This window comes from Capricornis sumatraensis, chromosome 4 (assembly GCF_032405125.1).
Source record: "Capricornis sumatraensis isolate serow.1 chromosome 4, serow.2, whole genome shotgun sequence".
In the NCBI taxonomy this organism is placed as follows: domain Eukaryota; kingdom Metazoa; phylum Chordata; class Mammalia; order Artiodactyla; family Bovidae; genus Capricornis; species Capricornis sumatraensis.
Window position 1 is genome coordinate 111,597,629 of NC_091072.1, and position 15,966 is coordinate 111,613,594.

General features: G+C 38.6%; 1 protein-coding gene across 3 annotated transcripts in view; it reads left to right on the forward strand.

Annotated features, from left to right (window-relative positions):
• Positions 1–496: 496 nt before the first annotated feature.
• Positions 497–15,966, forward strand: part of HCFC2 (host cell factor C2) — a 50,591-nt gene continuing 35,121 nt past the window's right edge. For 2 of the 3 annotated variants that reach the window (XR_011144819.1, XM_068970506.1), the window contains exons 1-3: positions 2,370–2,494; positions 3,885–4,045; positions 15,703–15,911. Coding sequence is in view for 2 of the 3 variants with exons in the window: in XM_068970506.1 (XP_068826607.1) it covers positions 2,450–2,494; positions 3,885–4,045; positions 15,703–15,911 (415 nt within the window). In the remaining variant the exon portion in view is untranslated. Of the gene's footprint in view, positions 660–2,345; positions 2,495–3,884; positions 4,046–15,702; positions 15,912–15,966 lie in introns of those variants that run through there. The other variant, XM_068970505.1, reaches the window with a different exon arrangement.

Sequence of the window (15,966 nt, forward strand, 5' to 3'; positions counted from 1 at the left end):
CTCGCCCCGCTCCCGGCACTTCAAAACCTCTAAGCGAGCTTTTCTCTTGCTGTGCTGTCATTGTTTAAAGGGTCTGACTCGCCTGCACATCCTAGATGCTCAATTAAAGTGACCGTAAAGGGAAACGCTCTATCTTCTCCTGCAAACACAAAACTGGAGGTACTGGGTGGGGAGGGGAGACTGGTCAGCAGGAAATTTCTTTCCATCCTAAAATCCGCTGCCCCGGGTGCCAAGACCAGCCACGTCGCCCGGGGGTAGGGGCGGTACTCCCTTCCAGTACCTCGCCCCCCACCCTGCCCCGCCCCGCTCCGTTCCGCTCCTCACAGCCTTCCAGCCTTGCCCTGGACCCCCGCGGTCACGTGACCATCATCCCCACCTTGGGGTACCGTCCCCCGCCCCATGCGCACAGCTGGAGGCCGGTCCCCGCCCTCCCCCGGGAGTAGCGGCGCCGGAGCGGGCGCGGTGCATTGTGGGCAGAGGGGCGGGGGTTGGGAAGATGGCGGCTCCCAGCCTCCTCAACTGGAGGCGGGTTTCCTCCTTCACGGGGCCGGTCCCCCGCGCCCGGCACGGACACCGAGCGGTGGCCATCCGGGAGCTGATGATCATCTTTGGAGGGGGCAACGAGGGCATCGCGGATGAGCTGCACGTCTACAACACCGGTAGGCGCGGCGGCGGTTCTTCGGCCCCTCCTGCGGGAGCCGCGGAGGGGGAGGGGAGACGAGGCGGCGGCCGCGGCCCTGACAGCTGTCACCGCCGGGTCACTGCCTTCTCCGACCGGCGGCGAAGAGTGCGGCTCGGCTGGGTGGCCCCGCTCCCGCAGCGTCTCGGGCCGTAGCGCCGTTTCCCCGGGTTGCGCTGGGGCGGAACCGGCCCCGGAGCGGGGCGCGCCGGCCCTCTGGCAGACGGTCGTGGACGCCCCCCTCCCGGCCCGCGCCAACGCTGCTGGCGGACGTAGGCGAGAAAGACTGTTTCCACCCGCCTGGGCCTCTTCCCGAAGTCTCGCCCGCTCCGGTGCCCCGAGATCCCTCCCTGTCAAAACCCAACTCCAAACGAGCGCTCCTCGGGGCCTTTCGTATCTTTGCTTTCCTTCCTTCGTAGGAAGAGAATATAGGGGAAATGAAGAGGGAAAAGGAAAGGCCTTCTGGTACTTTCACCCCCAGTTGAGCCCCGTATCTGGCAGGTGGCAGTCAAGATATTTACCCCGTTCTCAGCGCTCTTAACTGGCGGGGAAGTGGTTCGTGGGTGAGACCGGCGCCCGGGTCTGCGCAGTTCGGTGTGCGTGCCCAAGCTCAGCCGTTCGGCGCTCGGCGATCTGGGAGGGCCGTCGGCTTCAGCACCGCTGCGGATGAGAAATGCCTCGGGCCGCGGAGGCCCTTGCCTTTGAGTACCTCTGTGGAATATAAGGGAGGTTGGAATTTCATTTTTTTCCCACTTGTAAATACGCCAACTGTCATAAGAAAGCTGTTTTCTTGGTGTAACGGTAATTAATGAGTTTCAGATCAGCGTCGCGGTCCTTAACTTTTCTCTGGCCGAATAGCTTAATTGTAGCTGTCATTTAGAAATGAATAAAATGGTGGAGTAGGAGAAATTTGTTATTTTCTCACCTTCTCCTCCTTCTGGCACCCCAACTTAAAAAGTTAGAAAGTTAATCGGTACTTCGGTAGAATGTGAAAATCTTGGCTTTGAAGTTAAGTTAGACCGAGTTTGAATTTTGCTCTGCCAGTTGCTTAGGATCCGCGCTAAAGTTAACCTAAGTGTCAGATTTTTCACTTGTAAAATGGAGAGGATGATACTCCCCAGGTAGGGTTTTTGTTGAGAAATGAAATGATATATAGATCAAGGTTTTTCAGCAGCATGTCTATTGACATTTGAACCGGATAATTTTTGGTTTTAGGGGGCTTTACTGTGCATTGGGCTTCCCTGGTGGCTCAGACGGTAAAGAATTGGCCTGAAATGCGGAGACGTGGGTTCGGTCACTGGGTTGAGAAGGTCCCCTGGAGGAGGGCATGGCAACCCACTCCAGTATTCTTGCCTGAAGAATCCCCATGCAAGAGGAGCCTGGCGGGCTACAGCCCATGGTGTAGCAGAGTCAGACACGATTGAGCGACTAAGCACACGGATACTGTGTATTGTAAGATGTTTGGCAGTCCTAGTCCTCTACCCACTAGCTGCTAGTAGTACTCTCGCCCTTCCACTATGACAGCTAAAAATTTTTTATTTGTCCCTGACCGGGCAAAATCATTTCCAGTTAAGAACCACTGATATAAACGATCCTTATAAAAGTACATACTCATAGTTTATGATAACTTTATTATAATTGGTTTTCATTTTATTTTGGCTATTAGTTACAAATCAGTGGTTCCTACCAGCTGTTAGAGGAGACATCCCTCCAGGTTGCGCTGCCCATGGATTTGTCTGTGATGGTACCAGAATATTAGTATTTGGGGGAATGGTTGAATATGGAAGATACAGCAATGAGTTATATGAGTTACAAGTAAGTGTATTTCAAATTTATTATCTCAGACTGAAATGGTAATAATGATATTGCTCTTAATTCTTTGAAAGATTGCAAAGTATTTCATTAACATGCTGAAGATAAGTGTGAGCTCCACATTTTATAGCTTCAAGGAAAACATTTCCACTTCACTAAAAAGCCAAAGTTTCTAATGTAATTCTTTTTCCAATACCCAGTGCAACATTTGTAACATTAAGATATCTGTTACTTAGCATCAGTTGTACAACTTATATTTGGGCTTTTGTATCTTAGTACAGTCTTTCTTAAGCTTTAGCCTGCAACAGAAGCAGGGGGCGGGTTTGTGAAAACAGATTGCTGAGCCCCGCCCTCAGAGTTTCTGAATCAGTATTGTCTACAGAGAATTTGCATTCCTACTAAATTCACACCTGCTGCTGATCCCCCGGACCATACCTTTTGGAAAACTTCTGCCTTAGTTATAAAAATTGTTTCTCTAACACTAATAATCCTCCCCCCCCCACCCCCCACCCGGCAATGCATACAGAAGAGGTAACAGTTTCAGATAGCCTTCCAATTTGACTCTCCAATGAACCGGGCTCAGAGCCCACTGTGACAGCCCTGACTAATTTTTATTCCTAAACTGTGCTTATATTCCCAAGGCTGTGATCATGAGGGTGTTTGGTAGTTGGCAGATGTAGATGGATTATGCCTGTTAATAAGCAGTTCATTTCAAAAAATTTCAATCCATGACTAGAGAGTAAGTTTTGGAGTTTGGTTTGTTACATTGGAGTTTGGTTTGATCTTTACATTGGACTTCCGAAGCAGGCCAGTGGTTAAGACTCTGCATTTCCACTGCAGGGAGCACAGGTTCTATCCCTGGTTGGGGAACTAAGATCCCACATGCCCTGTGGTGTGGCCAAGAAAAAAAAGTTGTTTTTTATGATCTTTATGTTTATTTAAAGATTAAAATATATACCATTCATGGATTAATTAATTTCAAAAGGTGAGAGTGCATAAATTACATGTAATCTTAAAGTTGTAAATAATTTTGAATTCCTCATTTGGAAAATATTGGGTTGGCCAAAAGTTTGTTTGAGTTTCCCCATGATATGTTGCTGAAAAACTCTAACAAACTTTTTGGCTAACCCAATATTTTATGATTACTAGTGTTAATGATTATTAGCTTAGTTTGCCATTGTGGAAAGCTGTGAATATGGAAGACTAGACTGATTTTCTGTTGGAACACTCATTTTAATTTCAGAATTTATTTAGTTATTTGTCATTTGTCCCCAAAGTAGTTTATTGAAGCCTTCTGATTGGATTCAGATTAAAATGTATTGGTATGATATTTTAGTATTTTAACAGGAATGTATCGTGATTTTGTCTGAGTGTATTTATGTTCTTTTTTTAGGCAAGTCGTTGGTTATGGAAAAAAGTGAAACCCCATCCCCCTTCTTCTGGTTTACCTCCTTGTCCTCGACTGGGACATAGCTTCTCTTTATATGGTAACAAATGCTATTTGTTTGGTGGCTTGGCAAATGAAAGTGAAGATTCAAACAATAATGTTCCCAGGTATGCCAACACTTTTTCAGATCAAATGTTTATTTTATGGTTTAGATTAAGAACATGTAATTTCTTCCATCTTTAATTATTAAAAGCAATGAAGCTTATCCCTTTGCATTTGAACCTAACAGTGAACAAATTTGTGTCCTTCTGTGATTTTTCCTTAGTCCTTGGAGTATATCAATTTTCAAAACTGTGCCTTTTTTAACCAAATCTTACTAAATTGGTATTAATATAACTGCTTGTGGCAGTTATATTGTATATGTTGAGCCATAATGTGTTTTAGTTGTTGTAAGTGATAATGAAAGGTAACAAATGGTTATTTACAAATTATATTTCTCTGGGAATTTGGTGACAAAAATCTGAATAGCAAATGAAGGCCGTCATTTCCATTTTTCACATAGGAAGCTGTTAAGAGTGGTTCACATAAGCAAATACCTTTAGAACCAATCCTCTTCTTTTTTCAAACAGAATTAATCACTGCCTCTTTTCTTTTTGCATAATGTTTTGATCACATGGTCATTATAGCATTCAGGATTTGGAGGTTTAGAGTCCACAAGACTGTTTCCTGATTCACTGCTTACCATGTATGTGTCCTTTGGTGGAAGTAATCTAAGCCTGTTTTCTGGGAGTGATTAAATACATACCTTCCAGTGTCATTGTGATTGCTAAATAAGATCATTGGCATAATTTTCAAAGCACTTTCAAGTTGCCATTAGCAATATCAGTAGTTGTCATCACCATTATAATGTCTTTTTACCTACATGAGATTAATCTTAGAGCCTTACCTTTTTTTTCCCTACAAACTTGAAAAAAATAACATGCTAAAACACGTAGAAAATTTGGAAACTAGAGGAAAATTATGTATTCCCCATACTAATCCAGATACTTTTAGTACATGTCTTTTTTCATTTTTCCATTAAACAGATTTGTTTTGAGATAATGACTTGTGAAATTCAAGGAATCAGACAATGTACAAAGTTCTTTTTCACAGGATCCCTGTTCCCCAACATAGGAAGGCACACATAATTCAATTTGATGTGTATGTTTGGGACCTTTTTCATATAACACATTGTATTAGTCAGTTTTTGTTGTGTTAAGGGTAAGCTTCTCAAGTTTATGCTGCTTGAGAGAATAACTAGATACATGTGATGCTTTTTAAAGCCTTGATTAAAGCCAGCACATTCATTTCTGTTGACATTCCATTGTTCAAAGCAAGCTGTAAGGCCAAGACCTGAGTGGGTGATGCAAGGATACATGTTTTGCTTTCTGGGAGAAGGGACTTGGGAATGTTAATCTGATTCTACTCTTTTTTTTTATATATATATATAAGTGAGAGCTTTCCTTTTGCTTTATGACTTTGGGTGTTTACTTGAGTTTTTTTGTTTGTTTGTTTACCTTTAATAATATATCTTTACATGGCAGTAGATATGGATTGCCCTGTTATTAACAGTGGAAAAGTAGTCTGAGTTATGCAAATTATCTAACCATTCCCCTACAGATGGACACTTAAATATTTCCATTTTGCTATTATAGTTTTTGCATAATATGAATTTTTTTCTGGGATTGATACTTATAAATGGAATTGGGAAGGAGATGGTGGTGATCAAGGATACATTTTAACTTTGTTCAGTTCAGTTCAGTTCAGTCGCTCAGTCATGTCCGCCTCTTTGCGACCCCATGAACCACAGCACTCCAGGCCTCCTTGTCCATCACCAACTCTGGGAGTTTATCCAAACTCATGTCCATTGAGTTGGTGATGCCATCCAACCATCTCATCCTCTGTCGTCGCCTTCTCCTCCCGCCTTCAAGCTTTTCCAACATCTGGGTCTTTTCAAATGAGTCAGCTCTTTGCATCACGTGGTCAAAATATTGGAGTTTCAGCTTCAGCATCATTCCTTCCAATAAACACCCAGGACTGATTTCCTTTAGGAAGGACTTGTTGGATCCCCTTGCAGTCCAAGGGACTCTCAAGCATCTTCTCCAACACCACAGTTCAAAAGCATCAGTTCTTTGTGCTCAGCTTTCTTCATAGTCCAACTCTCACATCCATACATGACCACTGGAAAAACCATAGCCTTGACTAGATGGACCTTTGTTGACAAAGTAATGTCTCTGCTTTTTAATATGCTATCTAGGTTGGTCATAACTTTCCTTCCAAGGGGTAAGTGTCTTTTAATTTCATGGCTGTAGTCACCATCTGCGGTGATTTTGGAGCCCAAAATAATAAAGTCAGCCACTGTTTCCCTATCTATTTCCCATGAAGTGATGGGACCAAATGCCATGATCTTGGTTTTCTGAATGTTGAGCTTTAAGCCAACTTTTTCACTCTCCTCTTTCACTTTCATCAAGAGGCTCTTTAGTTCTTCTTCACTTTCTGCCATAAGGGTGGTGTCATCTGCGTATCTGAGGTTATTGATATTTGTCCCGGCAATCTTGATTCCAGCTTGTGCTTCATCCAGCCCAGTGTTTCTCATGATGTACTCTCCATATAAGTTAAATAAGCAGGGTGACAATATACAGCCTTGACATACTCCTTTTCCTATTTGGAACCAGTCTGTTGTTCCATGTAGAGTTCTAATTGTTTCTTCCTGACCTGCATATAGGTTTCTCAAGAGGCAGGTCAGGTGGTCTGGTATTTCCATCGCTTGAAGATTTTCCACAGTTTGTTGTGATCCACAGTCAAAGGCTTTGGCATAGTCAATAAAGCAGAAATAGATGTTTTTCTGGAACTCTCTTGCTTTTTCCATGATCCAGCAGATGTTGGCAATTTGATCTCTGATTCCTCTGCCTTTTCTAAAACCAGCTTGAACATCTGGAAGTTCATGGTTCACGTATTGTTGAAGCCTGGGTTGGAGAATTTTGAGCATTACTTTACTAGCGTATGAGATGAATACAGTTGCACAGTAGTTTGAGCATTCTTTGGCATTTCCTTTCTTTGGGATTGGAATGAAAACTGATCTTTTCCAGTCCTGTGGCCCCTGCTAAATTTTCCAAATTTGCTGACACATTGAGTGCAGCACTTTGACAGCATCATCTTTCAGAATTTGAAATAGCTCAACTGGAATTCCATCACCTCCACTAGCTTTGTTCATAGTGATGCTTTCTAAGGCCCACTTGACTTCACATTCCAGGATGTCTGGCTCTAGGTGAGTGATCACACCCTCGTGATTATCTGGGTCGTGAAGATCTTTTTTGTATAGTTCTTCTGTGTATTCTTGCCTCCTCTTCTTAATATCTTCTGCTTCTGTTAGGTCCATATGATTTCTGTCCTTTATTGAGCCCATTTTTGCATGAAATGTTCCCTTGGTATCTCTAATTTTCTTGAAGAGATCTCTAGTCTTTCCCATTTTATTGTTTTCCTCTATTTCTTTGCACTGATCACTGAGGAAGGAAGGCTTTCTTATCTCTGCTTGCTATTTTTTGGAACTCTGCATTCAAATAGGTAGCCTTTTTTCCTTTGCGTTTTGCTTCTCTTCTTTTCACAGCTATTTGTAAGGCCTCCTCAGACAGCCATTTTGCTTTTTTGCATTTCTTGTCCATGGGGATGGTCTTGATCCCTGTCTCCTGTACAATGTCACGAACCTCCATCCATAGTTCATCAGGCACTCTATCTATCAGATCTAGTCCTTTAAATCTGTTTCTCACCTCCACTGTATAATCATAAAGGATTTGATTTAGGTCATACCTGAATGGTCTAGTGGTTTTCCCCACTTCAATTTAACTCTGAATTTGACAGTAAGGAGTTCATGATCTGAGCCACAGTCAGCTCCTGGTCTCATTTTTGCTGACTACAGAGCTTCTCCATCTTTGGCTGCAAATAATAGTCAGTCTGATTTTGGTGTTGACCATCTGGTGATGCCCATGTGTTGAGTCTTCTCTTGTGTTGTTGGAAGAGGGTGTTTGCTATGACCAGTATATTCTCTTGGCAAAGTTCTATTAGCCTTTGCCCTGCTTTATTCTGTACTCCAAGGCCAAATTTGTCTGTTACTGATATTTCTTGACTTCCTACTTTTGTATTCCAGTCCCCGATAATGAAAAGGACATCTCTTTTGGGTGTTAGTTCTAGTTAGGTACTCCTGAATCAACCTCCAAAGAGATGGAACAATTTTATACTCCTAATGGCAGTATACAAGAGTGCCTTACACCCCTGGCAATACTGAATCATCTCACTCTTCTTAGTTCTTGCCAACATAATTGATGAAATATATTTCATAGGTTTATTTTGATTTATTTTTAAACTATAAATGAGCTTAATTAACAGTGCTTATTGAATAGTTACATTTCCTACTCTGAAATTGTTTAGGTCCACATTTATTTTTGTTTAAAAATTGATAATATACCATAACATTCATCTTTTTTATATGTACAATTCATAGATTTTTAGTAATTTATAGTGTTGTGTAACCATCACCACCATCCAATTCTAGAATATTTCCATCGTTCCAAAAAGAAACTTTTTTTATTGGAGGATAATTGCTTTACAGTGTTGTGATAGTCTCTATGAGCTTCCCTGGTGGTTCAGACAATGATTTCTGCTGTATATCAGCTCGAATCAGTCATAATTATATTTATATATATATATCTCCCCTCTCTCTGTAGCCTCCCTTGCTCCACATTCCACTCATCTAGGTCATCGCAGAGCGCCTGCTGGGCTCTCTCTGCATTACATAGCAGTTTCCCACCTATGTCAGTGCTACTCTCGCAGTTTCTCCTAGCCTCTCCTCCCCTCTCTGTGTCCACAAGTCCATTCTCTATATCTGCATTTCCATTTCTTCTCTGTAAATAGGTTCACCAGTACTGCTTTCCTAGATTCCATATATATGAGTTACTATAAGAAACTTCTTATCATTTGCAGTCAGTCCTCATTCCCATACCAATACCCACATAACTACCAGACTACTTTCTGTCTCTTAGATTAGCTTTTTCTGAACATTTCATATACATGTGATTTTGTGCATTTATCTTCTTTCACTTAGCGTAATATTGAGGTTCAACCATACTGTAGCATGTAGCAAATGTTTTTTCCTTTTTATTGTTGAACAATACTCCATTGTACTGGTATGTCACATTTTACTTATCTGTCATCAGTTGATGATTTGGATTGTTTCCAATTTGGGGCTCTTATAATAATGCTGTTATCATTTGCCTACAAGTCTTTCTATGGATATGTATTCATTGCTCTTGATTAGATACCTAGTAATAGAACTGATAAGTCATGTGGGAAATTTATATTTAACTTTTAAGCACTACTGGACTGTTTTCCAGTGACTACCATGTTACCTTCCCACCAGCAATGTATAAGGGTTCCAAATTTTCCACATCAAATGCTAACATTTGTTATTGTCTGTCTTTTTGACTGTAGCCAGGCTAGTGGGTATAAGGTCATGTCTTATTATGGTTTTGGTTTGCATTTCCCTATTGACCAATGATGCTGAGTTTCTTTTCATGAGCTTTTTAGCCATTTATATATCTTCTTTGGTGAAATTTCTTTTCAAATCTTTGTTCATTTTAAAATTATACTGTTTGATATAGATGGCCAATAGGCACAAGAAAAGGTGCTGAACCTTGCTAATTATTAGAGAAATGCAAATCAGAATAACAATCAGGTACCACCTCACACTGGTCAGAATGACCATCATTAAAAAGTCTACAAATAACAAATGCTCGAGAGGGTATGGAGAAAAGGAAACTCTCCTACACTGTTGATGGGAATATGAATTGGTATAGCCACTATGGAAAACAATATGGAAGTTTCTAAAAAAACTAAAAGTTGTCATATGATCCAACAATCCCACTCCTGGGGATTTTTCCAGAAAAAACTATAATTCAAAAAGATACATTGCACACCTATGTTCATAGCAGCACAGTTCACAATACGCAAGGCATGGAAACAACCTAAATGTCCATAGACAGATGGATGGATAAAGAAGATGTGGTACGTATATACAATGGAATATCACTTGGCCATAAAAAAGAAGGAAATACTGCTATTTGCAATAACATGGATAGACCTAGAGATGATCATACTCAGTGAAGTAAGTCAAAAAGAGAAAGACAAATACCATATAATATCATTTAATATGTGGAATCTAATATATGATACAAATAAACTTGTTTATGAAACAGAAATCGACTCACAGACATAGAGAACAGGCTTGTGGTTGCCATGGGGGAGGGATGGATTGAGAGTTTCAGATTAGCAGGTGCAAACTGTCGTATAGAGCTGGGTAAACAATAAGGTTCTGCTGTGTAGCACAGGGAGCTATATTCAGTATCCTGTGATAAACCATCATAGAAAGCAGTATAAAAAAGAATGTATATAGATATGTGTAACTGAGTCACTTTGCTGTACAACAGAAATTAATGTAACATTGTAAATCAACTATACTTCAATACAGTAAATTTTAAAAATAAAATTTAGTTGCTTGTATTCTTATTATTGACTTGTAAGACTTCTTTATATATTCTAGATACAAGTTTGTTTTTTAAAAAATCAAATAAATGATTTGCAAATATGGATTATGCTTTTAGCATCCTTTTTAAGAACTGTTTGCCTATCTCAAGGTCATAAAGATTTGTTCCTCTATTTTGTTCTAAAAGTTCTATAGTTTTGTCCTTTACATTTATATCCATGGTTCTTTTTGAGGTAATTTTTATGCCTAAAGTAACTGAGTAAATTCATCCTTTTACATACGGATATTCAATTTTCCCAACACTATTCGTTGTAAAGATTATCCTTTTCTCATTATATTGTTCTGGCATCTTTGTTGACTGTCAATTGACCATAACTGTAAGAGTTTGTTTCTAGACTTCTAATTCTGTCCGACTGATCTATATTTCTGGTCTTATGCTCATACCACATTGTCTTAGTTACTGTAGCTTTGTAGTAAGTTTCGAAATAGGAAGATCTCAGTTTTGAAATTTTACTCTTTTTTCAAGAATGTTTTCGCTATTCTGAATCCTTTGCATTTCTGTGTAAATTTTAGGATCATCTTGCCAGTTTCCGCAGAAAGTTCTCCTAAGATTTTGATAGGGAATGTGATGACTGGATATATCAATATTTGGAGAGTTTCTGTCTTATTAGTATTGAGTCTTCTAGTCTATAAACATGGAATGGCTCTACATTTATTTAGATCTTCTTTAGGTTGTTGGTCAGCAATGTTTTCAGATTTCCAGTGTACTAATTTTGCTCTTGTTTTGTTAAATTTATTTTTAATCTTTTATTCTTTTTGATGACATTGTGACTAGATCTGGCTTCTTAATTTCATTTTTGGATTGTTCATTGCTAGCATATAGAAATAAAGTTAGTCTCTCTCTATTGATCCTGACCAGTGTATTGATCTTGTATCCAGTGACAAGATTTTATTATTCTAATCATATTTTCATGGATTACAGTTTTTCTTTTTATTGCTGCTTTTTGTATGTTCTATATATTTATATATTCTAAATAATATTTTCCAAGTCTTTTGTTTGGTTCCCCCCTTTTAAGAGTTTTCCTTTTTCCTTTATCAAGTATGATGATTTATATATTTTAATGGCTTTCTGGCTCTGTGTGTTGGTTATTAAGAAGACTTTCCTATCCCAAAACTATAAAAATAATTTTTCTATCATGTATTCTAGTACATTCACAGTTTTGCTTTTTATGTTTAAAATGTTAATGCACTTGCAATATATTTTTGTAGGTTTTTACCTTTTCTTCTGAATGAATTTTCTGTTCTCCCACAACCATTTGTTAAATAAGCCAGTCTTCTTCCACCTCCCCACTGTTTTGAAGTCCCATGTCTGTCATATCTTAATTCTCTTAGAAATGGGTCTTTTTCTAGTCTCTCCACCCCAGGGGTTACAAACTACTCTTTGTATGGAAAATTTGGCTTACTGCATGTTTTTGCTAGTAAGTTTCATTGGAACATAGCCATTCCTGTTTATATACATGTTGTCTCTGGCTGCTTATTAAAAGAACAGAGTAGAAATGAACTTATGAAGACTTTATAAAGTCTAAAATATTTACTATCTAGCTCTTTATAGAAAAATATTATCAGCTTTTATTCTAAACTCTATTCATTTTCATTAATATACTTAATATTTACCTATCATTAAGTGATGTTTGCTTTAAGTTTCCATTATATGCCTTCGGTCAGATTAAGGAAGCTTTTTTTAAAAAAAATTATATGTATATATATGTATATACACACATATATATATATATATATATATATATGAAGTATTGAAGAAGGCAATGGCACCCACTCCAGTACTCTTGCCTGGCAAATCCCATGGACGGAGGAGCCTGGTGGATTGCAGTCCATGGGGTCGCTAACAGTCGGACACGACTGAGCGACTTCCCTTTCACTTTTCACTTTCATGCATTGGAGAAGGAAATGGTAACCCACTCCAGTACTCTTGCCTGGAAAATCCCAGGGACGGGGGAGCCTGGTGGGCTGCCGTCCATGGGGTCACACAGAGTCGGACATGACTGAAGCGACTTAGCAGCAGCATATAAAGTATGTTGTTGTTCAGTCACTGAATCATGTCCCATTCCATACTTGTTTATGAAATATCATGTCACGTGCCTTGTGCTCAGTTGTGTCCAACTCTTTGACCCCACAGACTGTAACCTGCCAGACTCCTCTGTGGATGGGATTATGAAGTATAGTTGTATCATATCATATAAGTTTTAGGTGTACAATATAGTGATTCACTATTTTTTGAGGTTATACTCCATTTATAGTTGTTACAAAATATTGGCCATATTCTCTGTGTTGTACAATATGTTCTTGTAGCTTATTTTATACCTAATAGTTTGTACCTCTTCATCCCCTCCCTCTCTGCCTCCTCCCTTCCCTCTCGCCACTGGTAACCATTACTTTGTCCTTTATATCTGTGAGTCTGATTCTTTTTTGTTATATTTAGTAATTTGTTGTATTTTTTTAAGTTCTTGTATATAGGGAAGTTTTCTTAAATCTGTAGTTTGATAATTCAGTTTTTTTTCTTTTTAACCAAAAGTGTATGTTGAGCATAATTAAAAATTTTTTTCAAATGGAAAATTTTGTTATTATCACTAATATCTAGTTTTATTATGCTCAATTAAAAAATATGGTCTATGAAGTTTCTTCTTTTTAGTGATTATTTTTGTGGTCTATTTCACAGTCATTTTTTGTAACTATTCCATAGTTGTTCATAGGATCATGAATTCTTGACTGTTGGGTAAAAGGTTCTTTATTAAATCAGTGTCTTAAATTATTATTCAAAACTGTTTTATGCTGTAGATCTTGGTCATATCAACTTCTGAATGACATGTTAAAATCTCCCAGTGTGATTGTGAATTTGTGTTTTATTCCTTATATATAATTTCAACCTGTATATATTATTTTGTTACAGACTTACCTTTCGTAAATAGAACTAACAGTTAGTATGAACTGTTTACAGCATACTGGCTGGCATTCATTCTGACCTGTTTAAGTCTATGCCATATCAGTTGTTAAATAGTTTTATTATCATCCTTGCTATGCTTCCCTTGTGGCTCAGCTGGTAAAGAATCCACCTGCAATGTGGGAGACCTGGGTTTGATCCCTGGGTTGGGAAGATCCCTAGGAGAAGGGAAAGGCTACTCACTACAGTATTCTGGCCTGTAGAATTTCATGGACTGTATAGTCCTTGGGGTCACAAAGAGTTGGACATGTCTGAGCAGCTTTCACTTTCACTTGTTAATTGCTTATAGTTGGATTTGGCGTTCTTTTGATTCCCCTACACATTCCCTACGTTGAAGAGACTTTGTCTTATAATAGGGAAGTTATTCCCTGCCCATGGAATTTTATGTCTTCTATAAACTCTGCTTGTTGTTGCTTCTCCATACCCCTTTCTCTTCCTTTGTAGATTTGTAAAAGTTGTGATGAGGGTGAATATTTGTGTAAGTGTATTCATGTAATTTTTATTTCTTGTTCTGTGAACTGCCTATTTATACCTTTTACCTATGTCTATTGTGTGATTGGTCATTATCTTGATTTCTTGATTTTATAGGTCTTTATATTAAGAAAATTTGATCTCTTTTCTGTGATGTATACTAATTGTTTTCAGTTTTTCTTTTCTCTTGACACTGTTTATAGTTGGTTTTTTCCTATCCTATCTCTATAGATTATGCTTTTTTTTTCCCATTTTCCTTTTTTTTTTTCCTGATTCATTCTTTCCTTCTAATGATTTGAAAATTATACATGCTATTTCTGTGCTTCCTTTTGTTGCTTGGAAATTATCACACACATTTAAACCAAAGATACCTTTTCATCTTTAGAAATAGATTATCTTTATCTGTAGCCTTTTTCTGCTTACTCCCTTTTTTCTGTTTTGTAGCATTGTGAATCTTATTCCAAATGACAATAATGTTAAGAAATTAATTTTTTGATTAGTCTTTCTCAGTGATTATTTAGACCTCACAACCACAGTTATCAACATCAATTTAAATTTAATTATAAATTACTAGTTTATTTGTACAACCTTTTCTTTTATTCCATGTATTCTTTCTTGGATTTCTTTTTATTTTTCATGGATGATCTAGAATCATTTTTTCACAAAACAAATTATATGGCTAAACTTTGAAGTTTTATATGTTCTGAAATGTTTAATTTTGCCTTCATACTTGAGTAATAATTTGATTACTCAATTTATTGAGAAACAGATTCCTATGAAAATCATTTTGCTGAAAACATAGAAAACATCCATGTCACAGATGAGAAGTCTGATGCCAATTTCTAGAGTAAAAAAGCTATGTAGAACATTGCTATGACATTATAGAGTGAAAATTTATAAAGAAAAAAAGTTGCAAAGCAACATTTTTAGTATACCTTGCTTATACGTATGTAGCTATCCATAGACGGAGAGGTCTTAAAGGGTATTTACTCTTGTCAGTAGTGATTGTTCCAGTTATCTAGTACCGTATAATAAGTTGCCCCAAAAGTTAGTGATGGAAACTAGCAACCATTGTATTGTGTCCATGGATTCTGCCCTTTGAAAATTCATATGGGAGACAGCAGTGATGGCTAGGCCCTCAGATGGGAAGGCTTGAATGGTTACTCCCATGTCTGATGCCTCAGCTGGGATGGCTGAAGGATGGACTCAGCGAGGACTGTCATCCTGTGTGCCTGCGTGTGTCCTGTTCAGATGGTGGTTTTCTGACAGCTGAACTTTCATGGAGGTTCAGGATTCCGAATGCAAGTGGTCACTAGTGAAGCTGCATTGGCCTTCTGTGACTCAGCCCCAGAAATCACATAGTGTCATTTCACTGTACTCTATTAGTTAAAGCAGTCACAACCTACCCAGCACCTAGAGGAGTGGATATAAACCCTACTTGCTGTAGGGAAAAAGGTCAGGGAATTTTAGGCTATGTTTTGAAACCATCACAGTATTGTCATGGACACGAGAGTTGGCTGTATGGTGGCAGGTTTTTAAAATCTCTTCTGTTCACTGATGATCCCCACCAGAGTGCCTGGTACACAGTAATGTTTGATAAATAGCATTGAAGGAATGAGTTATGGGGTTTCTGCTCTCCTAATATTTTTCTGTACTGTATGACTTTTTCACAGTAAGCATATATAATTTTTATAAATAGAAATAAAAAGCAAATAAAAGGTATGTATTATATTAATGTTTTAATTTATTTCATTATATCCTAGATATTTAAATGACTTCTATGAGTTGGAGCTACAGCATGGTTCTGGTGTTGTGGGTTGGAGCATTCCGGTGACTAAAGGGATTGTGCCTTCTCCAAGAGAATCCCACACAGCTGTTATATATTGCAAAAGAGATTCTGGAAGCCCTAAAATGTATGTTTTTGGTGGAATGTGTGGTGCTCGCCTGGATGATCTATGGCAACTTGACTTAGGTGAGCTTAAGTTGATTCAGGCTTAGAAATTCAGTATGATTGATAAAGGCAAACA